We start from the raw sequence: 24,599 nt of genomic DNA, 5'->3' as shown, positions 1-24,599 counted from the left end.
GCTGCGGATTGGAGAGCCCTGAGCGAGTGGGGAGGGGGGTTCGCGACGGAAACCCTCGGCTTTCTGCGTGACCTTGGGCAAGCGACCTGCCTTCTCTGGGACTCCCTTTCCACAGTTGGGCAAGGAGGGAGGCCAGCCACTAACAGCCCACCCTCCTGCGTCTTCTTTGCTGTGCGACCTTAGGGGATAAGAATCTCACCTCCCTTACAGGAGTGTGAGCAATTCAGGAAGATGGAGCATAGAAAATATCTAGCACAAAGAGCCTGACACTTAGTAGGTGCTCAGTTAACATTTATTCACTGACTGTGGGTTGCCCACGCCACCATTAGTCCAATTATTCAATCTATCAGTATTTATTGAGCACCTAAAATGTGCCAGGTCCTGAACTAGGTGTCCTATTTTCTCAACCTGGAGAGACAGGTGTTGTTACTCCTATTCTACAGATGAGGAAGCTGAAGGACAGGGAAGTTAAGTTACTTACTCAAAGTCACAGGGCTAATGAGTGACACGGGGGACAGAGTCAGGCTTCATGGACCTTTAGGCTTGTAGGGTCTTCAACTCTCCTCCTTTCCTTAAGATGAAAGCAAAATGGGGAGGTTTGGGTGAGCAGAAGGGACAGGCAAGTGCCACAGTGTCACTGTGATCTGTGACTTAGATCATTAGTAGCTGGTTTCCTGTCCAGCAGCAGTATGGCTTCTGGAAAGTTCTAATTTCATATCTGTAAAATGGGCCATGAGCCGCCCATGCATTGCTGCCTCAGAATGTGCTGAGGGTCCAGTGAGCCTGTGGCTAGGATGGGAAATAATGAGCTGGAGCGATGGCACACACGGGTTTGCTGGGACTGACTGATATACACTAGTGGACCAGTATATACATTACAAATTGTGTCCTTTTCACCCTCGCAAGTGTCCCAGTTCAGACATTAACCATACATCTGTTTGGCTTACTATCAGTTGACATGGTGGGAGGCCTTTGGGGAGAGATGAGAATAAGAGTCTGCTCTCTCCCACCTCTGGAGCTTGAAAAAAGGTTGGAGGGGTTTAAGTCAAAGCATGGACTTGGGTAAAGCCTGGCCAGGCTCCAGTCCACCCCTCCCCCTGCCCAGGTCCTATCAAACTGCTCTCCCCTTTGAGCCTGGCCACAAAGGGCAGACCAGGGGCTCTCCAGACACAGGAGGAAGGTGTCTTCTCTGCCCCCTGCCTGCTGACCCACAAGAGTGGCTGTGAGTGTGAAGAGAAGGAGCGTTTATGGAGCCCTACTGTGTGCATTATGAAGGATTTTTTGCATCCAATATTTAATTTTTAATTCTTTCCAACTGTCTGGGAAGACATGTTTGTGCATCTCATTTTACACCTGAGGAAACTGTCCCAGAGGAGTGAAGTCATGCACTAGGCATTGGGGATGAAGCCAGGAAAGCTGTGGGTCATGGCTGGGAGAGGCAGAAGCCAAGGGCTCCTGAATCCAAGGAGGCCCAGGCAGGAAACTTCCCCATCCCTCGCCCAGGGTTTGTCAATACATCTTGTACAAAAGAAGCTCAACCTTGCTCAACCACTCCCTCCCATTGACACTTGGGTTTCATGAGACCCTTTGGAAGGCACAGAGAGCCACAGAGACAGTGAGCAGGGATGAGGCAGTTGGCTCAGGAGCCGAGAAGACTGGCCTCTTTATGACCCTTCCTAGAAGCACCTGCTCCTCCCACTTCATGGACCCAGCCCTGGGGGAGAAGAAGGGAGTGGGCCAGGACTTTAGCTTCCCTTGAGCAGACACATCAGGGGGTGACCACTGAGCCACTGTGGCAGTCACTGGGGCTGTGAGGTGCAAATGGATCTAGGCCCATGCCTCTCAGATGGGGAAACTGAGACCCAGAGGGGCAGGATTTGCAAAATCACTCAGTGATTCAGTAAAGACAGAATCATGTCTATAATCTAGGAATCTGACCTCACCAAGGCTCTGCCCTCTAGCTCATACCTCTCTGCCACCATCTTCTCCATCCCCACAGCCCTGGTGGGGAAAGTCTTCCCTTTCATAAAACAAACAAAACTCAAAGATTTTCTTTTCTTTTTTTTGAGAGAGAGTCTTGCTCTATTACCCAGGCTGATGTGCAGTGGCTCCATCTTGGCTCACCACAACCTTCGCTTCCTGAACTCAAGCGGCCCTCCCACCTCAGCCTCCCAAGTAACTGGGACTACAGGTGTGTGCCACCATGACTGGCTAATTTTTGTATTTTTTTGTAGAGTTAGGGTCTTGCTATATTACCCAGGCTGATCTTGAACTCCTGAGCTCAAGGGATCTGCCTGCCTCCGCCTCCCAAAGTGCTGGGATTACAGACATGAGCCACTGTGCCCAGCCAAAACTCCAAGATTTTCTAAAAGACATTATCCACATAAATCAATCTACCCACTGAAGCTCCAATTTTATGATCATACAACTGGCCAGGAGTCTGGCAACCAAGCACATTTGACAATTGCTGTCACCACCATCTCCTCTCCCCCATTCCAGAGGGGGTTTGACCGATTCTTGGCAAAATGACTGCTTAGGAATCCAAATGGTAAATATTCACTCTCCCTTTCCCCATTCTCTCCCTCTGTTCTGGTCTCATATCAAACCAGAAGTGCAATGGAGATGTGTGTGTGTGATTTAAGGAAAGTGTCAGATGAAATGTACTTCCTTTTATTATATAGGGAGATATTTTTAAATGTATATAAATAAACATTTTTAATTTGCTTAAATATTCAGATTTTATCACTGTAGGGCATGTGTTTTGTCACACCAGGGAGTGACGACCGTGAAAAACAAGGTTCCAGGCTGCTAGTCCATCTGGAGTGGTTCAGAGGAAGTGATCCCAGAGCTGCCTGGCTGGGATGGGATTGCCCTCCAAAGCTGCCCTGGCCGAGGCTGGCTGTGCTCCCCAGCTCTGCATCCCCCTGGCAGATCATCTCAAACACTCAGAGCCGGGCTGATTTCCTCAGAGCTCCACAGTCCTCCTGTTCTAACCCCTGTACCCCTATCACAGCCCATTACACACACACACACACACACACACACACACACACACACACACACACACACCCTTGACTGCTGGAGCCCTCCTCTCTCAGAATACTCCATTCCCCACCCCGAGTCCCTCCCTAGAGCAGCGCTGCAACTGTTCTGCTCAGTCCACACCAATCTCTTGGCAATCAATGATGGGATTGGCTTTTCCATAAGGCAGGTTCTCAGCACAGGGTTAGGAGTCTATGGACTCCCTGAATTTGTATGTAAACAGTGTTGACATGCACAATTCTGATTTGCTAGAAGACATAAGTAGTCTGTGGGCCTTGGAGGGCCAGCACAAAGTCACTGTATGCAAAGCAGCATGGGCCATTCCTGATAGGAGAGCTGAACACCTCTTACCCCTGGGGTGGCTGTAAGATTTGACTGGACTTGGAGGGCCTCTTTCCTGAACCATTACAGCACCCCAATCTCTGATGGAACTCTGGGTGACAGGGAACTCACCAGGCACAAGGCAGCAAGTTGCACTGCTCGGAAGTTGTCTTGGATGAGTTTCCTTTTTCATGGGGCTAAACACCCATTGGTAGGTGATCACCAATCCAACCTGTGGGTCGCATCCAACCTCCTGACCTCCCATGTGGGCAACTGCTGCAGCTCACCCTTTGATGTGGTAATGCGCCACTGTGACTCTTATCAGAGGAGTGGCCACTGACCTCCTGCCAGGCAGAGGTCTTCCTAATGAGGAGACAGGCTTGTCCTCCTTCCGGTGGGTAGAACATCAGCCAGGCCTGCCAGCCTCTCACACTGGGATGCAGCAGCAGCAGCCCCGTGAGCAGGTGGCTCAAAAACAGGCACTTCTTATGTGCTGGGCCCTGGGCGAAACACAATTCTAAGCTCAGTTAGACTATTTTATTTCCATTTGACACATGAGGAGGCCGAGGCTCCAAGAGGCTAAGTAACTTGCCTGAAGTCTTGCAGCTTGGAAGTAGTCACGCTGAAATCCAGGCCATTTGACTACAAAACCTGCTGCTAAATACTGAGACACAGAGAAGGTGTGGCCCTCCAGCCTGAACATCCCAGCACTGCAGAGTGTGTGGAGTTCAGTGGGATGCTGGGAGGTGTGAGTAGCGGCCTCCTAGGTAGCAAAGCACGGGGGAAGGCCAGATGAAAGAAAATTCAAGGGGTTTCTTTGCTGTGGGACTCGTCAGAGACTTTGATGTGCTAATGACCCACTGTGACTCTATCAGAGAAGTGGCTTCGGCAGGATTTCCCAAACTTACTTGACCAGAGTTATTTCTTTCTGGTAGACAACTTCCTCAAGTTTACAGATGGGGCAATGCAGGCCCAAGGAGGGGAAGCAGTTACCCTAGGGTCACAGAGCATATTTTTTTGAAGATCAAAAAACTCTATTCAGTCCGTGCCAGCCACCTTTTCACCAGCCCCTCTCCCTCTGCTCTTGGAACCCTGGTTCTTTCCCAAGCCTCAGGTGTCCACCATTAATGAAGGCCCACTGTCTCCCAGGCCACTGGTAGGAGGAGAGAAAGAAGTGCCTGCTGCACTTCGGGGGCCTGTGCCAGGCCAGGATCCACCTTGTGCACTGTTATCATGGGAGCAAAGGGCAATGGCAGGCAGACTGTGCACACTTTTTATGGCCTGGCCACCTCCCAGAACAGTAAACAGAGGGGCAGGCAGCTGGCACCAGAGCCTCCGGGGAGAGAAGGCCCCAGGTAGCAGACTCCCGAGTTAAAAAAAAATTATACTTTCAGTTCATATTGCTCAAGTTCCTCTTCTCCTTTATTCCCTTCTTGGCCTGATCCACACTCGCTAGTCCTTTTCGGTCTCAGTTCAAACATTACCTCCTCCAGGAAGCCTTCCAGGATAAGCTAGGCATGTGCTCTGCTCTCGTTGGATGCTCTGGCTCCCCTGATGCTCAGAGCATAGTTCTGATTGGCCCTTATCCTGTTATATTAGTGTCATCTGTGTGCATGGCACTCTTCCCCACTGGACTGGGGACTTCTGAAGAGCAATTCAGGACCCCTGAAGTCAGACCCTGAGGGGGGCTTTGTGGCTTCTCTCCTGCTCCAGCTGCCCAGACCACATGGACCCTGAATGCATTCTCTCCCTCTGGATCTTGCTCCCCTACCCTGGAGATGCCCTTCTCTGTAACCTTCCCCCTCCACATCTTCCCAGGACATGATCTCACACCCCTCCTCCAGTCTAGGGGACAAGGACTGTGTGCTTCCCAGGCCCAGCCATGCATGGCACATGGGGGTGAGCAATGAATGTCATTATTGAAAGAAAAACCTGAACTGAACATATCTGAAAAATTCGAAAGACTGATATGTTGAGTCTGATGATTCTGCTTACAAAATGGACTCACATTTTTACATAGTCTCATAGACCTATGCAAATAGTGTTCTGTTTTGATCTTTCAAATGTATTTTAAAGGTGACCTTGTTGTGGGCCTAAACAAACAGGAAAGGAATACGCAATTGCTGGGGAAGGTGAGGATGATCTGTACTTCTCAAAAATGCTTCTTTAATGCTATATATAATGATTTTTATACATTTTTGAAAAGAGAAGAAAAGTTTATTCTTGAAGCTGCATCCAAGAGATTCCACTCTATATACAACACCTGTCCAGCTGTGAGCTCTGCTGGGTCCGGATAAAGTCCTCTGGGGGCTCCCTGGGCCCTGATGGACAGCCTGGTGGGGGTGTAGAAACCTGGTAGGGAAGACTCTGCCCCCTTCTCTCCTCCCAGGGCCTCCCTCTCAATCCAGAGGCCTCACTGAGAATGATCATGAGGGCTGTGATTCTGCAACCCAGTGGAGCAGCCATCAGAGCCCAGTGCTATGGGCTTTGTGCTTAGCATCCAGGCTGGGGAGGGCTCAGCGCCCTTATGATGGGGGCAGGTAGAGGTGAGGCTGCAGGAAGAGGCAGGTGTGAGTTGACCACGTTCCTCCCTCCTCAGGTCATGCTCTGCAAGCATTCCATCTTTTTTAGCTCCATCCCTTTTCTCCAGGATCAGTGTGGTCCCCACAGCAGCCTCCAGCTGCACCTCTGAACATATGGAGGAGGAGGTGGGGCCTGGAGGCTTGTCTAGCCCCTCCCCCAACCATCTGGGGCTTGAGATGCCCACGGGAGATTGAGATCATCCACCCTGGACTCCCTTATCCCCAGAGGTCTAGAACACAGGAGCTGGAAGGTCTTTATCCAACAGGCTTACTGCACAGATGAGCCAAGGGGATGCAGAGGGTGGATAGGTGACTGTCCACCATGTCCCAGAAGGTCAGGGCTGAGACTCGGACCAGACCTCCTGGGCCCACAGGAGCCACACTCCCAGCACCCGAGTCCCCAGGTCCCCCGGCGCACAGGCTGGGCATGGGGCTATGGCAGAAACTCCTCTTTCACAGACATTGGAGAGGAGGTGGCCAGGAGGCTGGTGTTGCTGGGACACAGGCCCCCCAGGGATGGCCCGGCTGGGGTGGCTGTGATGTCGTGGGCTATCGGCGGCTGTGGGGGCTGTTGCTGCTGCTGTTTCTTCTTGTTCACTTTGCGCTCCTTTGCCCGGCGGTTTTGGAACCAGATCTTCACCTGTGGGATTGGAGGACAGAGATGGAGTGGGCAGCGGGGAGAGAGTGAAAGAGAGTGCAAGGAGAGACGAGGACAGTGAGCCCCTATTTCTCCATATGGCTTTGTGGCTTATCTCCTCTCCAGCCTCCCAGACCACGTGGACCCTGAATTCATTCTCCCCCTCTAGACTTTGCACCCCTACCCTGGAGATGCCCTTCTCTGTAACCTTCCCCCTCTCCATCTTCCCAGGCCACGCTTCTTCCAGGAAGGCTTCCTTGTTATCCCTGTGACTGCTCCCCTAATGTAAATAGCACGTGCACCTCCTACAGCACTAATCATAGCCTGCTGTAGCCTGTGGCTAATCAGATCCCCTTACCTCTGCCTTTTGGGGCAAGGATATTGGATTTTGTTAAGGGAGGGTGCTGGTAACACCTCAGTTTCTGCTGTGCTGTGTGACAATGTTCTGGAGACTCAACCTCTCTGTTTTCCTTCTACTGAGCTCTGTAATCTGCCTGGCAGCCTGGAGACCAGAGTCCTCACACTGCTCCTATGGCTGAGATAGGAAGACAGACACACCTGCCGTTCAGTGAGCCCCAGATTGGCAGCCAGCTCTGATTTCCGCCGGATTGTGATGTAACGGCTGTAATGAAACTCCTTCTCCAGCTCCAGGCGTTGGTGGTCGGTGTAGACCACGCGGTACTTGTCCTTGGTCCGAGTCTTACCTGAGAAGCAGAAGGAGCCAGGAAGGAAGGTAAGTTGAGAGGAGGAGGCTGCAAAAAAGGCCCAGGCAGGACCCGCCGGAGGAAGACAATCCAGGCTCCCTGAAGTAGGACCCTGAGGTGGGGAGAGACATACACTCCAGGTTCAGGGAAACAGTCATGTCCCACACTCAGACCCACAGACTCAGAGTCTGGGAGGCAAGTACTCCTCCCATGCCCACCAGGGAGGCAGTGAGGTAGAGAAAGCAACTAGCTCAGGGTTACACAGCAGGCTGCTGACGGAGCTGCAGCTTCAACCCAGGTCTCCTGACCCAGAGCCCCATTCTGAAGGCCAGCTCCAACAACTTTAAACCAGCAGCTTCCAGATGTGGCTGCACAGCAGCCATTCTCCAGGAGCTTGTGAAGAACACAGGTTCGGGGCATCCCTGACCAGTTAATCAGAAAGCCTGGGGGTGGAATCTGCATTTTTAACAAACTCTCCACTCTGTGGTCAGATATCAGATAGGTTTGAATGCTGGAGCCACGGAGGGGATACCGGGCAGGCAAGGGTGATCAAGACTAATGAGATGGCAGCTGCTCCTTCCTCCTGTGCAAGAGAGGAGAGAAGGGAAGAGCCACCACAGGTAGAGGTGGAAGCAGAAAGAATCTGGAACTGTCCCAGGTGTGGGCTCCCTAGTTCCTGCCAAATGCTTGGGGATGGCCTCAACATCAGACAGGGAGGACTGGGGCTGCTGATGGACCCCTAGGACCTGCCAGTTACCTCAAAGGCTCTGGCTCACGATACCAAGCCCTGAGCTGGGCCTGCACCAAAGGCCGAAGACTGGTCTGCCCAAGGCGTCCACACGTCCCCGTGTCCAGGCACCGGGCAGGAGAGATGCAGCTCATCCCACAGATCCTCACTGAGCTCCTGCTGTGAGCCAAGCACTGGGCTACAGCACTGAGCAAAATAAAACCCCTGCCCTCATGATGCTTAGGTTCTAGGGGAGGGAGATGATGAAAAGAAAAATAAACATATAAAATATTTGATATACTAGTTGATAAGTGTTTCAGAAGAAAAGGAGGCAGGGAAGGAGGACTGGGAATTTAGGGAGGAGGTGGGCTGTGATTTTAAATAGAATGGGCCGTGAAGGCCTTCCTGAGAAGGGGAATTTCAGCAAAGGCGTAAAGGAAGTACAGGAAAGAGTCATGCAGGGCCAGGTGTGGTGGCTCACACCTGTAATCCCAGCACTTTATGGGAGGCTGAGGCAGGTGGATCACCTGAGGTCAGGAGTTCAAGACCAGCCTGGCCAACATGGTGAAACCCCATCTCTACTAAAAAATACAAAAATTAGCCGGGTGTGGTGGCGTACGTCTGTAATCCCAGCTACCCGGGAGGATGAGGCAGGAAAACAGGAGAATTGCTTGAACCTGGGAGGTGGAGGTTGTGGTGAGCCAAGATTACACCACTGCACTCTAGCCTGGGTGACCAAGTGAGACTCTGTCTCAAGAAAAAAAAAAAAAAAAAGAGTCATGCAGACATCTGGGGAGAGGCTTCTAGGCAGAGGGAACAGCAAGTGCAAAGGCCCCGAAGTGGGGCATGCCTGCTGTCTGCCTGCTGTATGACAGCGAGGAGCTGTGAGGAAGCTGGTGGAGCTGAGGTGCAGTGAGAAGGGGGACGGGACAGGATACAAGGGGAGGGACTCTGGGTTTTCCTCTGCCTGGGACAGGAGCCATTGCAGGATTCTGAGCAGAGGAGACATGAAGTCTGATGTAGGTTTTAATATTACTCTGGCTACTGCATGGAGAACAGATTTGCAAGAGGAAGTGGAAGTGCAGGGAGAGCTGTCATAACTCAGGAGAGAGGGCGGTGCCTTGGCTTCTTTATGAGGCTCAGCCTGGGGCCCAGAGCTGGATTTGAGGACCAGCTGAGGTTAATGTCAGGGCTTTCTTTGGGACTGGGATCAGAGGTCTGTCTGGAGAGAATACTAAGAATCATGCTTGGCCTGGGCTGGTGTGGGGCCTGGCTAAGCACCAGTTTCCTTTATAAGAAGCTGAGCACGTGGCTATAAATAGGAGGCGCAGGCAAGCACTTCCAGACCCACACATGCTCCCACCAGGGCATGGTGGGTCTCTGAAAGACCATCAACCCCTTCCGCCTCTCGCAAGTGCCCCCACCACAGCCCAGCCTTCACCTTCTTGGGTCTCAGCCCTGGCCCTGCCTGTCCCTCAGCACCCCTGTACTAACCACCCACCCACCCCCATTCTGACGCCTGTCCCCCTCCACCAAGCCCACGCAGCTTGGCAGGACAGCCACTGGGCTCTCCGTGTGCCAAATGGCTTTGTGGAGAATGGGAGACAGCAGATGTTCCTGGGCAGCTTTTCCCTGGGTTTCCTGCCAGAGCAGAGGAACCACACCGGACACTTCCACGTCCACTGACCTCCGTCCGCTGCCCAGCATAGCACGGGATAGCCTCGGCCTTCAGCCAGGCTTGGCCCCAGGAAAGGGATAAGGGAGTGGCTGCCCAGGCCTTGGCTCCAGATTGGGCCCCTCCTTGGCCTAGAAAATGCAATGCCAGCTCAAAAACAGTTCTGCCTAATGCCACCAGCACTGGAGGCCAACATGGCTCTGAATCCACAGACCCACTGGGCTCACTGGGCTAAAGCTGGAAGCAGTTGTGAGAGTTTAGTCTCCTCCCACTTTACTGAGGAAGAGATCGGGGTTCACAATGGTTGCATGGCAGCTGGAGGGCCAAAGAAGAGGCCTGGTGAGCCCTTCTAGTCCTACCTCCCTGTGTAGTCAGGGTCACTGAGGCCCAGGCAGGCACGGGCCTGCCCAAGGCCATGCCCCGTGCTCTAGAGCTCTTGCTGCCTCTCCAGGGTACAACTCCACATGCTGCCATATTTAGGGCCCACTGAGCCTGCCATGGGGCCCCCAAAGTGTTGGTAACAGAAGCTTAAATAGCAGACCACCCCTCCATTGCTACTTCTGGGAAAGGAGAGCCCAGACCATGGTGAAGGAAGGCCGCTGAGAGCCCCAGGCTGGGGGCCCTTAAAATGCCCAGAGGACTCACAGCCACCCCCAGGAGGACGGGCCTGAGGTAGGGCATGAGGCTCCCTGCCCACCCAGACCTTCGCCTAGAGATCACAGGCAGTGGTCCTGAAGATGCTTTTTCCTTAGAGTCCCAGCACCCACTCCTGCCTCTTCTGATGAGCAAGCCCAGACCCATGACAACCATTTCACAGGTGGGGGGAAATGGGCTCAGAAAGGGCACTTGCAGAGGGCCGTCCTGACTGGTCATGGTGTGAACCAGGACTAAGGTGTCCTGACCTCAGGCCCAGCTCTTCCACAAGGGAAGGGGTCAGGAGTGAGACCAGATGGAGATAGGATTTAGCTGCACAATTACCCCTCTCTCTCCTGGCAAGGCTGCCAGTGAAGACCTGGCCCACAGGCCTTGTCACCCCTCTCTGGGCTCTGGAGAGGAGCTGGTGGGCTCAGGAACCCATTGGCCAACTTCTCTCTGGTGGAGCTGCTTGAAACACACAATTTTAGTGCAAGAAAATGGCTCTGCCAAAGAACAAAATGTTTGCTATCACACTGTGTGGCTCCGAAACCAGGGAATCCCATCTGCTGTTCCAGGAGTGAGAACTGAAACATCCTCCTTAGCACCCAACTTGGCGATATCTAGCCTCATTTAACAGGCACATACCCTTTGACCCAAGAATCCCACTTCCAGCAACTGATCCCACCTAGAGCTGCCCAAAGCTCTATCTGTTTCTGATAACACAAGATGAAAAACAATGTACATGTGTACAAGCAGAGAGCTGGTGAGAGAAGGGATGGTGCATTCATGGAGAGGAGCATTATGCAGTCATTAAAAAGAAATTTCAAAACCCCATATGTCCCAGTATGGAGCAAATTCTAAGACGTGAAAAAAAACCAAAACAGAGGCCGGGCGCGGTGGCTCACGCTTGTAATCCCAGCACTTTGGGAGGCCGAGGCGGGCGGATCACGAGGTCAGGAGATCGAGACCACGGTGAAACCCCGTCTCTACTAAAAAAATACAAAAAATTAGCCGGGCGCGGCGGCGGGCGCCTGTAGTCCCAGCTAATCGGAGAGGCTGAGGCAGGAGAATGGCGTGAACCCGGGAGGCGGAGCTTGCAGTGAGCCGAGATTGTGCCACTGCACTCCAGCCTGGGTGACAGAAAAAAAAAAAAAAAACCAAAACAGAATAGTGTAAATAGTATGTTACCATTTGTCTATAAAAACAGGGGAGACACACACATACCCAAACATCTTTGCACCCATATAGTTCTTTCTGAAAGAATATACAAGAAGCCAGTAATAGGGACTGCCTCTGGGGAGGGCACTGGAGGTTGGAAAGCCACAGGTAGGAGGGAGACTTTGGGTTTTTTAAATCTTTACCAAGTGTATGTGTTAATTTGTATTTTTAATGACAGCCAGGAGCTCTGGGCTGGAACTCCCAACTGCCCCAAGACACCTCTGGAGCCTGAGAAGGAGGGGGCAGGGAGGTGTGTGAGAGCAGTGGGGTGGGGAGAGGGCCCAGGATGAATTATTTACAGGCCCCTGGGATGCTGGAGCTAAGGGGGAAGTCCAGGCTCCTATAACAGGTGTCTGCTGAGGGGCTGACCACTCCCAGCCACCTAATAAGTAATCCTCTGGGCCAGATGCCAGTGGATTACTGGGCATGGGTAGGAGGGATGAATGGGTAGGAGGGATGAATGGGTAGGAGGGAGAATGGGGAGCCCCCTCAGCTCTAAGGGTGAGCACAGAGGGGAAGAGCCTTGGGTAACTCACTGAAATGGGAGGCTTTCTCTCTCCAGTTTTGGGATGTGCAGAATGTCCCATCCATGTGGATCAGGCCACCACGAGAGGTAGCAAACTCTCATCCCCTAAAGCATGCACAGTACAGGCCAATGGCTCCCAGTGCCTGACCAGCAGCCTTGGAACTGCCTGGGAAGCTTTTTCACAGTGCAGATTCTGGCCCCAGAAATTCAAATTTAGTGGCGCTAAAATGGGTCTCAAAATTTGGTACTTGAATAGTCTTCCAGGTGACCCTAACATGTGGTTGGTTGGACTTTAGCTCCACAATTACTCCTCTCTGTCCTGGCAAGGCTGCCGGTGAAGACCTGGCCCACAGACCTTGTCACCCTTCTCTGGGCTCTGGAGAGGGGCTGTGGAGCCCAACAGAGGTACACTCTGTGACTCCAGAGGTGTCTTGGGGCAGTCAGGAGGTCCAGCCCAGAGCTCCTGGATGTCATTAAAACTAAACCTCTGGGGTTGTGGAGTGCAGCTTCTCACTGGCTGGGTAACCTAGGACAGTCTCCCCACCTCTCTGAGCCTCATTTTCTGTATTTGTAAAATGGGGAAGATTAATATTCTAATAATAGCCAACACGTCCATGTGCCAGGCCCTTTGTATACAACTCTCAATGACCCATGGAGTTGGGCAACTATTACTCTATTTTACAGATGAGAAAACTCAGGGTCAGAGAGGACCACGCATCAGGCAGGTGGGATTCAAAACCAGGTCTATCTGGCCTCAGAAACAGCAGTAGAACCTATCAGTCAAATGGTACAAGGTTTCTTGTAGTTCTCTCCAACCCTGCGGCATACAGGGGCTCACTTGAGATAGACGGACAATGTCTAAAGTCTAGCACAGTACCTGGCATGCAGGAGGTGCACGGGGAAGGGCAGATCTTACTCATTTCCAACAGTTGTGGGACGACCATCTGGCAGGAATGCCAGGAAATGGATCTGTGCAATGGGCGGTCTGCTAGAAATGACCATTTACTTATAAGGTCCCTTCCAATTTGGAAACGTGAACCTCCCAAAGTTTGTTGATTCTCTGATCGTGTTTGTTATTGTAGCTGAAAGAATTCTAAGACCAATTTCACAGTCTGAGAGTCTAGACACTGGGCCTGCCCACGGGGAGGATGGGGACAGGAGCCACAGTGGCCTGCAGCGAGGGCTCCCCATCCAGCCTGGGCCAGGCAAGGACAGTGTGGCTTCTGCTCCAGCACAATCAAATGGCCCCTAGGTCAGCACTTCCTTTGCCCTCTTCCTGCTGGGTGTGTGGCCCTGGGGGATGACCAGCTTTGGCCCCCCAGGCCTGGACCACAAATCCAGCCCCGAAAACCTTTGTGACTCCTCCCTGGGTGGTCCAGCCCCAACTGGCTGTGCTTCAAGATCCTAACCCCAACACACACATGCACACAGGCAAGCATGTCTGTACACACAAGGGCTTGCTAAAAATACAGATTCCCAGGCCCCACTCCAGATCTATTGCATCCTAATTTCTCTGTCATCTTTAGCGAGGCCCCTACGGATTCTGAACCACCAGCTAAAGTCAGTGGGTCCTGGTCCCAGTTCCATGCCATCTGTGTGGCCTAGAATTAGTTCCTCCTCTCCTCTGGGCCTTGGTTTAGCCTGTGCACCAGTCCAAGTGCCCTCGAGACTCTGCAGCTTTGAGCCCTCTGTGCAGCTTTGAGCCTTCCCTTAAAGATCAGACCTCCCGGCACCCCCCGCCACCTTGCTGCCTGCCACCTCAGGCAACCCCCACAGGGAGCACATGCCCCACACACCCTCCAGCCAAGTCCCTCAGAGACCCACACTGCATGCAGCAACAGGCACGGGGAGCTCACCCGTGTCTGTGATGCCAGCCTAGGAATGACAAACGGAAGGGCATAGGGCTTTTGGCAGGAGGGGTGTCAGGGGAGGTGGGAATAGGGTAGCCATAGAATGCTACTGCAAAGAGCCCCCTTTTCCAAGATAAGCAAGCAAGTCCAGAGAGCTTATAGGTCACTTGCTGTGGATGACTGCACGGCCGACAGGCAAAGGAAAGGGTGGGAAAGAGGGGCTCAGGAGGACTGATCTTACCCCAGATAATACTTGTAGGAGTGCTGCAAGGGTGGCAGGATGTGGGCCAGCTCAGAGGTGGTGGCACTTCTGGTGAGGGGCCTAAATTGTAGCAGCGTCACACTCTACTGAGGTTTGGGAAAGGCTGGTTGTTTGGGGTGAGCTTCCAGACCTTGCCTGGTGGCAGAGACCTGGGCTGTGGTCCAGCCTGGTCATCTTAGTTGAAGGACTTGACAAGTGACTGAACTTCCCTGGGCTTTCCTTCCCCTGCCTGGGGAACAGAATGGCTGTGAGGGCAGTCTGGAAAGGGTAAAAAGCTATGGAGACAAAAAGGAGAAAACAGAGCTATTTGCAGAAGTGGGCATGTTGGTGGAGTCCCTCGTGAGAGACAGGAATGTCACCTAATGGGGAGCCATAGGGCCAAGAACACGCTGGCCTGGGAGTGGGGAGATCTGGCCGGCCCACCAGCTGGACATGTGATCCCTTATTTGGGCCTGTTTCCCCATCTGTACCACCAGGGGGAGGGCTCTCCACTGTGCCCTAACCTCACCAGCTCTACAATGGATGGATGCCCTTCCTGGGACATCAGGCTTTCTGCCTGACCCACAATTGGGTCCTTGTCTTGGCTGATCTGGCAGTCCCAGGCTGCTAATATCATGGTTCCTCATTCAAGCCCTGAGCAGGGATGAAGCTGGCATGGGGGCGGCGAAAGGGGGACAATGGCCAGGCCAGCCATTTTGGGAGTCCTGCAGCCTTAGCCAGATTCTCCTCCCCACTGTCACCCTCCTTCCTAGTTAGAGTTCTTCATCATCTCTGCACCCTCCTCCTCCAGGGCCACCTTTGCATCATCTGCTGCCCTATCTTCTTCATCAAGGTCCACAATCTGACCCGGCTTCGGGAGGTAGCAAAGAGGAAGGGACTTTAGAGTCAGACAGAGACCGGTGGCTCTCCCCCAGTCTGGCCATGTGCCAGTGGTATGTCCCTGGGCAAGTTGCTGGACCTCTTTGAGTTTCAGTTTATTTATCTTTAAAATGAAGACATGAATACTTTCTTTATACGGTAGTTATGGAGACCAAAGTAATAACCTACTTAACAAAGTACTTATTAATAAAAACTATGAGGATGATGATGATACTACAGAGACAAAGAAGCTGAAAGAGGCGGGAGAGAGGCCAGGCGGGGTGGCTCATGCCTGTAATCCCAGCACTTTGGGAGGCTGAGGTGGGTGGATCACCTGAGGTCAGGAGTTCGAGACCCGCCTGACCAACATGATGAAACTCTGTGTCTACACCACTACTCGGAGGCAGAGGCAGGAGAACCTTGAACAGGAGGCGGACTTAGGCCGAGATTGCCCATTGCATCCACCTGGTGACAAGACAAAAAAAAAAAAGGCAGGAGAGATTCCTCAATGCAAGAACAAGAACAAGGAGCTTATGCAGAATGGATTTCCATTCTGGGAACTCTTGAGAGGGATTTTTCTGCACTGTCCAATATGACAGCAACTGGCTACATTAATTAAATAAAATGTAGAATTCTGTTTCTCAGTCACACTAGCTGTATTTCAAGTGTTCAACAGCCACGTGCAGCTGGTGGCTGCCTACTGGACAGCACAGATACAGAGCATTTCCATCCTGGTGGAAAGTCCTACTGGACAAACGCTGCTAGATCGAACTCCTACCAGGGTCCGGACACCCACACTGCAGCACACGCCTACTAGCTGCAAAGCAGCCAGTTCTTGCATCTGCCACCCATTTATATCCTTCCTGAGTTTTTCCATAGGGGCACCCTGAGCCCAAGACAGCCATTTAAGATTTAAAACAGCAACTGCATCCCTTCAGGTCTTCTCCTAGGCTGAAGAACTTGAGGCCTCTCTGAACTGTTTCCTGGTGGAGTTTCCAGGCCACTGCCCCCCTGGCCATCTTCTACTAGTCTAGTCTGAGAGTGAAGCCCTTGCTACTCCACTGCAGGTGTGGCTCCCGAAGTCTCACATTCGAGGTGGGGCTGCAGTGAGGGGCTCTGCCTCCAGCCCCTTCCTACCCCTAGCTGGCTGTGTGACCTTGGTGAAGACCCTCCCCTTAGGCCTTGGCTCCCTGAATGCTCTTTGAGGGTAGGGCCATGCCATTTAGCTCACCAGCACCTATCACATGCCTGACACACACAGTGAGTACTTGATGAATCCTTGGTGAATACATAAAACAAACCTGCTACTTCCTCTGCTTCCTTAACTCAATAAACAGCACCTCCATCCTCTAGCCATTCAGATCAAAAGCCAAGGTGGCACCTCTGAGTCCTGTCTTCCTCGCTCCCCACGTCCACTCCAGCAGCTGGTGGCTCAGCCTCCAAAGCACAGCCTTCTGTCCACTCCATTGCTCCTAAAACTTAGTTTGAGCCACTCATTTGATGGAGAAGAAATGTGCTGTTCCGGGGACAGAAATTTTGCATTTGAAAAAATGCTGAACACACTGAGCACCCAATAGATGCTGGTTCACATTATGATTACCATAATAACCGCTCAGTACTTATCTGATAAATAGTTCATTATCTCCTTCATGGCAGGGGAGGTAGATTAAAAACAAACAAATGAAATAGTGACAAACTGGGATTAGTAGCAGGAAGGAAAGCGAGCAATGAGCTAAACAGAGTGGTGAGGTGGGGGGAAGAACCCTACTTTACTCAGCTGGGGGAGGTCTCCAGGAACAGGCCACATTTAAGCCAAGACCTGAGGTTGAGAAGGAGGCTTCCATATCATGAACAGGGAAAGACATTCCAGGGAGAGTGAGCAGCAGGTGCAAAGGCCCCCAGGCAGGGAGGAGCAGAGTGAGGGCAGAGAGGGCAGCTCTCTGCGCACGGGTGGACCCGTCTGCCTTGTTCAGGCCATCATCTCCAATGCCTAGGAGCAAGTTCAGGACAGAAGACACTCACTCAGAGAATATTACTGCTTGCCTGCTTGAATGAACGAATGAAGGAGAGAGGCACAAGATGAGGCTGGAGAGGCCAGCAGATTCTGTAGGAGAGGGATGTGGATTTGGTTTCAAGAATAAAAGGAAGCCATGGGAGGGTGTGGAGCCTAGCTTGCTCCTTCTTTCTGTTGATGGGGGAGATCCATGTGGGGTGCCCCCACAAGCCTGAGGGGTGAGCGTGGCATGGGGAGGGTCTGGCATGCTAACATGGTGACGGCCCTGACTCCAGATGTGAATGTTGTTTCCATATCCCGGGAGCTCCAACACAAAAACCTGAGAGGCCAGCCCATTAAGATAACTTCCTATGGACACACCAGACCCTGCTGCTAACAAATCATTTTGGACCTTCACAATGATTCCCTAAGCTCTAAGCAGCAATATCTGTCAAAGCAGCAGGGAGAAAACACCCAACCAAAAAAAAAGCCTTCTGCCACCTTCTAACTGGGTCATTCCCTTTCCCAGCTACATCTGAGCGATGAGGTGTCAAATGTAGCTTCTGCCTGGAGAATCGGTTCTAAACAGCCAGGCCCCTGCTGGGTCCCCTCCTCCCCCAGCCTCTTACAGTACATCCCCTGCCTGGCCTCCTTCCCCCCCCAACCTGGCTGGGATGCCCATGGGGAAGGAGGGTCTCAGGCTCCCCTTCGTGAGTGTGTCTTTATTTCACAGACAATTGCTGGGCTGTAGACTGGGTGTAAACACTGTGCTGCCATGTCCTAGCTGTGTGAGCTTGGGCAGGCCACCTTACCCTCTCTGAGCCTCATTATCCTGATCTATAAAATGAGTATACTAGATCATTACACCACTCAGGGCTATCATGAGACTTAAGTGAGATCACCCACGCAAAGTTCTTGGCACAGTGCCTGGCACACAGTAAAGATTTAGCCAATGCCACAGTTATTTGCTTTATCACGAGCTCTTACTATGTGCAAGGCAGGGTGAGGATGGAACTGATTAGGACTGGTCCTTGAGGGACTACAGATGGTCAGTGGCAGGGATAAACAAGACAATGAAAGTAGACAGGCAGTGGTAAGTGTCATGAAAACAAGGGCCTGATACAGTACTTGGGAGGGAGGAATCAGGGAGGGCTTCTTACAGGAGACAACCTTGGAGAAGGAGCAGCATTTGAGCTGGTGAAGATGCAGGAGAGGGAAGGGAGGGCAATGCAGGTCAAGGGACCAGACTAGAGAGGCTGGGAGTGTGAGGTGTGTGCTCCAGTGCACCTGCTGAGGACTGGTAGAGGTGGTCACAGGCACCGATGCCCTAAGCACCTACTGTGTGCCAGCTGCAAGGCGGTGCTTTACAGGCATCTCTTCTGAGATGGAATCCTATTATTATCCTGTTACAGCCCAGGCTCTGAGAAATGATCCAAATTAACTTGCCTGAAGCTATACAGCTTCTTATGGAAATGCAATCCCAGGTCTGAGACTCCCAAGCCCTGGTTCTTAACTTGCCTTATCTAGGCAAAGTAGCAGGAGAATGGCTTCAACAGATGGTGAGGCCAGTTCTCAAGAAGGCTCTGATTGCCACAGAAATGGAGCTGGATTTTACAACAAACAAATGGCATAAAAGGCCGGACGCAGTGGCTCATGCCTGTAATCCCAGCACTTTGGGAGGCCGAGGCGGGCATATCACGAGGTCAGGAGATCGAGACCATCCTAGCTAACATGGTGAAACCCCGTCTCTACTAAAAATACAAAAAAATCAGCCGGGCGTGGCAGCGTGAGCTTGTAGTCCCAGCTGCTCAGGAGGCTGAGGCAGCAGAATGGCGTGAACCCGGGAGGCGAAGCTTGCAGTGAGCCGAGATCGCACCACTGTACTCCAGGCTGGGCGACATAGCAAGACTCTGTCTCAAAAGAAAAAAGAAAAAATAAATGGCATAAAATGAAATGGCAATTCCATGTCAGTAGGGAGCCACAGAATGCTCTTGAGCACGGCATGTGCCTTGAGAAGGTAAATATGGCAATGGTTTTAGAAGACAGCTGGAGCAGTATAGAAAGGCTGAAGGTGAGAGAGCAGGTTGGTGGCTGTGGCAATGGGCCAAGGGAGAGGGCCTGCAATGTGGGGGGAGGGGAGCATTCATCCCCTTCATGGGCCTCAGTTTCCCCATCTGAAAGTTGACGGGGTTGGACCAAGATCTAAACCTTGCTCCCACAGTCTCACCTGCGTGAGCATCTCCCTAGTCCTGAGACCTCAGCCACCCCAATGGGCCATTAACCTGTGGAGCAGGTTTATTCAAAGGAATTGGAGGCTGAGCCTTCCACAGGAAGGATGATGTGTAACCCTCCTAATGAAAATGCTGATATTTAAAACCCTCCTCATGAAAATGCAAAGAGAAAAGGAAAAAAAAGTACGTCTTGTAGTCATTTCCTATCCTGGCCTCAGTCAAATGATACTGATCACTCAGAACTGATTAATAGTGTCTTTTGGAATTGGAGACTGATTGAAGCCCAACAGCCTCTCTCTCATCTTCCCCATTGTCACTGCCCCCTCCTTAGAAGACACTGAAGTCTTAGTCCCAGCCTCAGCACCCCCACTTCCCCAGGTGAGTTGGGGTACCATCCAAGTCGAGAGACAGAGGCAGCCAGGTTTCCACTGACCTGAACTGCTTGGCTGGACAGTCACAGGTCCCAGTCCTAGGGCTGGGACCTCAGAAACCTGGGTGAAAGCCAAGATCTCACCCACTCCCCTGTTCCCCAGAGATGCCTTTTGTCCCTCACACTTGCCCTGTTCATTCACTCAACAAAATACATTAAGCACCTACTAAATGCCATGCACTGAGCTGGGTGCCAGGATGCAGTGGTGGGTTAAGCAGACATAGCTCTGGACCTCATGGGAATGGACAACATACAAACAAGTGTAAGGAAGTGAGTAGATTGGAATTAGTGCTCTGAAGGAAACACAGCAAAGATTTGTGATGGGTGTAGTGAGGAGTCCACTTTGGGAAATGATGGAGGGGTACAGAGAGGAGGTGACGATTAAACTAAGATCTGAAGGGTAAGAAGGATCCACTCTTGCAAAGAATCAGGGGAAAGAGCTTTCCTGGGAGAGAGAATAGCATGTGCACAAGACCTGCAGTAGGACTTAGCAGGTCTGAGGAACTAAAAGAAGTCTGGAATGGCTAGAGCTTGGAAGCCAAGGTGAGAGCAGCTGGGGATGAGGACAGGGAGGCAGGCAGGTGCAAATGCTGTAGTCTTGTAGACCTCAGGAAGGAATGTGGGGTTTATCCTACATATGATGGGAAACCATAGGAAAATTCTAAACCAATTCTTCTGACATCTAGCCCAGCTCAGCCCCGCTTGTGTGAAACTGGATCATTCTTCACAGACTCTGTACCTTGGTTCCCTCATCCACATGTGTGGTCTCTAACTGTTCAGTTTGTCCATTCTTGAATGCTGGAGGCTCAGAAGTGGCGGAAAAGAGGGCTAGCCAGGATTGGTGGCAGGCTGAAGACCTGGTGGCCAGTGCCAGTGGGGATTAGGAGGGCAGTGGCATGCACTGATCCTCCTTCAGCTGTCCTGGACAGCAGAATTGCACAGGAACCGCCCCTGGAAACCCTATGCCTTCATTGCCCAGAAGGAGAAACTGAGGCCAAAGACAGGAGGGGCTTGGCCTCTCTCTCAGGGAGAGTCAACAGTCCCAACCCAATTCTGCCCCCACTTCAGGAGCGCTGAATAGACAGTCAGATGCCCCGGGAAGACAGGCAGCACCTTCTAGCTTCAAGAAGGTCAGGGTTCCTGCATCCTCTGCAGAAGAGGGCTAACCTGGCTCCTGGGAAGTCCCTTTCCTGGAGCCTTGGGAACCCCCAGACCTCCTTCTGCCTTTCCCTCTACTCTCAGAGAGCAAGTGGGGGACATGCTTTTTTGCCTGGGGTAGACTCATCTGCCCGCAGACAACAGTTTTCAAGCGACTTTTGAGACCAGAGGATGAGCCGGGTTCAACAGCTCTCGTGCCTAGAAACACGGGGTGATTTGTACGGAAGCTCCTGGAATCTCCTCCAGGATCCCCCCGTCCTCTGACCCCCAGTGACACACTCCTTTTCCCTTACACAGTGATGGCCTCTCTCCAAGTCCCTACCCATAGGGAACCTCCCCATTCATCTCCAAAGTCACCCCATGAGCAGGAAGCAGAAAGTGGAACAGAGGAGCAGGAAACACAGGCTTCCTTCTCCAGAGCCTCACAGACTGGGAACTGCAGGATCCTAAGCACTGGTGCTGCCATCACCTCCTCTCATATAATACAGGATTCTTAACCCCGGATTTATGGATAAAGCTTCTGGTAGCCTCCAGAACCCCTGAAATTGCCCAACGATGCAACATTTGTACCTTTCAGCAGATTTTTCAAAGGAGTCCTTTTGTAACTTAAACAAGGGTACAAACCACTGCATAACCTCCCTTCTCTCTAATTTCACAGACGGTAGAACTGAAACCCAGAAAAGATGACTGATTTAAGAGGAGCTGTTGTGTAGAGAATTAGAGCACAGACTTAGTGGTTAGTCCGCCTGGGTTCAAATGCCAGCCCGACCAGTTACAGGTTATACGGCCTTGGGGAAGTACTTCAACTCTCTATGCCATAGTTTCTTCATCTTAAAATGGGGGTGATAATAGTACCCACAATGATGTTTTAAGAGTTAAAGGAGTTAATGCATGCAAGATCTTACTTAGGTCATGCCTGGTCCGTTAGTTAAGTGTTCCAAAACATTAGCTGTTATTTAATCAAGGCCACAGAAGCAAGTGGCAGAGTCTGGTTCCCTGTATCTCCCTGGAGGCAGGTAGGAGGTTCTGTATCCCTGGGACTTCCAAGAAGAGGATATGATTATGGCCAGAACCTGTAGCTCCTGATCAAGGCCAACACAGCATCTGCCCCGAGGCAAGCTGGGTGTGTGCGGGGAGATGGGGGTGAAGAGTGCGGGGAGATGGGGGTGAAGAGTGCGAGGAGGTGGGGGAAGTCCCAGGCTTATTCCCAGCTGGGGGAAGGGGAGGAGGGGCTGGACATCAAAGGGTGGGCAGGCCAGCTTCCCGCCCCCAAGGCTAGGTGGCCTTTGTCAGGACAGGCCGGACACAGTCCGGACAATGGAACGTCGTGTTCACTTTCTGGCCAACAGGAGTCACTACCGAGCCAAGGCAGAGCCAGTTACATGACAAAGGGGGCACCCATAACGGAGGTCAAGCCGCCCCTCATTAAAGTTGGGCCCTTTGTCCTGCCCCCTCCCCTGCCTTTGAAGAGGGCGGATCAGAGAGGCCTGCCTGGGGGCAGGAGGTTCACAGGCTCAGGAGCCAAACAGTAGCCCCCTTCCCACTGCTCCCGCTTCCCCTCCCCCGGGGTCAAGAGTTCAGAGAGGACCCTGGGAAGGTAAGATACAGACCCCTTGCCCCAGTCTGGCCAAAGAGGGCTCTTTTTCAGCCTGAAGGATATGACCCAGTAATTTCTTGACTGTGTGATGGGGAGACCCAGCCCTGGCCAGGAAAGTCACCTGCCCTGTTCACACAGTTAATCGTCCCTTCTGGGGCGAACTTGCCGCCTTTGCCTAGGGCTGGGTTAGGAGTGGAAGAAGCAGATGAAGAGCACGGAGTCGGTGTTGCTAAATGAGTGTAGGACACGAGTCTGGGAGCCTGCGTTCTACTTCGGGCCTTGCTCCGCGGCCGCAGGCGCATTTCCGCACTTCGCAGGGGGTCTCGGTTTCCCTATCTGTACAGAGAGAGGGTTAGGCTGTGCTGCTGAAGGCTCCAATAGCCTGAGACTCAGGAGAGGGAGCCAAAGAGCAGCCCCCCGGGGCGAGAGTGGACAGGAGGGCCACACTCCCGGGAACCCGAGCAGGGCCAGAGCAGAGGTCAGACAGGGGGCGGCCTGGGCCGCGCCCGAGCACCTGCAGGTCCATAGGCGCAGGGCGAGGGAGGGGTCCTTACCGCTGCCACCGCCGCCTCCGGCCGCCACGCTGCGCCGCATCCACTCGTAGGGCGTCCGCCTCTGCGCTCCGGGCGAGGACGGTATGCCCGGGCCCCCGAGGGGCTGCGCCAGGAGGCCCGGGCCGGGCCCAGGGGGCGCAGGCACCGGGCTAAAGTCCGGAGGGGGCCCGAATGCCAGCGAAGCTGGGCTGGCGGCAGGGGCCGCGGGGCCCGGGCCGTAGGCGGCGGCCCAGTCGTCCTTGGGCGCAGGGAAGGGCGCCCCCCAGGCCGTCGGGGGCGCGGGGGCCGGCTCCACGTGAGAGTAGCTGGGGAAGTCGGGGTACTGCGGGGGCGCCGGGGGCGGGGCCGGGGGGCCGTAGGCTTGCGGGCCCAGGCCGAGGCTGGCGGGCCTGGCTGGGCCGGGGTACACGGGCGAATCCTTGTCCAGCACATAGCCCACATACATGGTGGCCGCGGGGCCCCCCGCGCATGCTGGGCCCTGGAGCCGCCGCTGCCGGCCGCCCCGACGACGAGCAACCGCTCACCTGAACTCGCCTGTCCTGCCGCCTCGCCCGCCCCACCCAGGCCTTTTATAGCTCCGGGCCGCCCGCGGCCCCAGCCGAGGCGGGTTTGCATTTCAAAGCGGGGGGAAGCCTCCGGGCCGCGAATCAAAGGGGGAAACCCGTCGGGGGCGGGGGGTTCAAAAGGAGACAAATTGCCGCCCCAAGCGGGAGGTGGACTGGCCAGGGCCTGGAGGGGGTGGGGGCGCGGAGGGCGCGTCTTGGGCGAGGGTCGAGGCCGCGCTGCGAGTGGGAATCGCTCGCCAGGGAGCGGCCTGGCGGCCTGAACACCTTGTCCTTCCGGTGGCCGCGTGGACGGCCCTGCAGCCCCATTTTACAGGTGGAGGAACAAGCTCCCAGGGGCCAGGGGGATTCTAGGCCAACTTCACACAGTGACCAGCTTGAGGTGAGGGGCAGCGCAGACTTCAAACAGGGCTCCGGTCTGTAGGAACGCAGGTCCTTAATCTTTTGGCGGGGAGGGGTCACGACCCCTCTAGTCATGGAAGCTGTGGATGTTTTTCCCTGGGGAAATGCACATATGCACATACATACACGAGTCTTCCTTACAGTTGGGGGGACTGCCTGGGTTGGCCTTCTAGAGAAAGTTCTCAACAGGCAGTGTGTGTGTGGGTGTGTGTGTGTGAGAGAGAGAGTTAGGGGGGGTCTTCTGGGGACATTACAGGAAACTTTTAGTAAATTATCTTGATGACCCTCTACCCTCTTTTTTAATTGAGAAGTTTAAAGCATACACAAAAGTAGAATTGTATAATGAACTGCTGTGTACCCATCACCCTGCTTCAACAACTATTAAGGTTTTGTCACATTTATTTCACCTACTCCCCGCTTTTCTGAAGTATTTTAAAACAAATTCCAGACATCATGTCATTTTACCCCTACATACTTCAGCACGCATCTCTAAAACACATGGACATTTTCTTACATAATATGCCATTATCACATCTAGCAAAATTAACACAAATTCCTGGGTATTACCTAACACACAGTTCGTATTCAAAGTACTCCAGTTGATTCAAAAATGTCTTTTTAGCAGTTGGTTTG

The 24,599-nt window shown here is 52.9% G+C and overlaps 1 protein-coding gene across 1 annotated transcript; it reads right to left on the bottom strand.

The window, feature by feature from the left end:
• Positions 1–5,502: 5,502 nt before the first annotated feature.
• Positions 5,503–23,545, bottom strand: CDX1 (caudal type homeobox 1). Its single transcript, XM_032155981.1, has 3 exons — positions 23,002–23,545; positions 7,141–7,286; positions 5,503–6,585 (listed from the first exon to the last, which is right to left on the bottom strand). The coding sequence occupies exons 1-3, from the start codon at positions 23,444–23,446 to the stop codon at positions 6,379–6,381; spliced, it is 798 nt and encodes a 265-aa protein (XP_032011872.1). The 5' UTR covers positions 23,447–23,545; the 3' UTR covers positions 5,503–6,378.
• Between the last annotated feature and the right edge of the window lie 1,054 nt (positions 23,546–24,599).

The sequence above is a fragment of the Hylobates moloch genome, unplaced genomic scaffold, assembly GCF_009828535.3.
Source record: "Hylobates moloch isolate HMO894 unplaced genomic scaffold, HMol_V3 SCAFFOLD_6, whole genome shotgun sequence".
Classification (NCBI taxonomy): domain Eukaryota; kingdom Metazoa; phylum Chordata; class Mammalia; order Primates; family Hylobatidae; genus Hylobates; species Hylobates moloch.
Note: the sequence above shows the minus strand (reverse complement) of the source record. Positions and strands in the feature narration are given on the sequence as shown.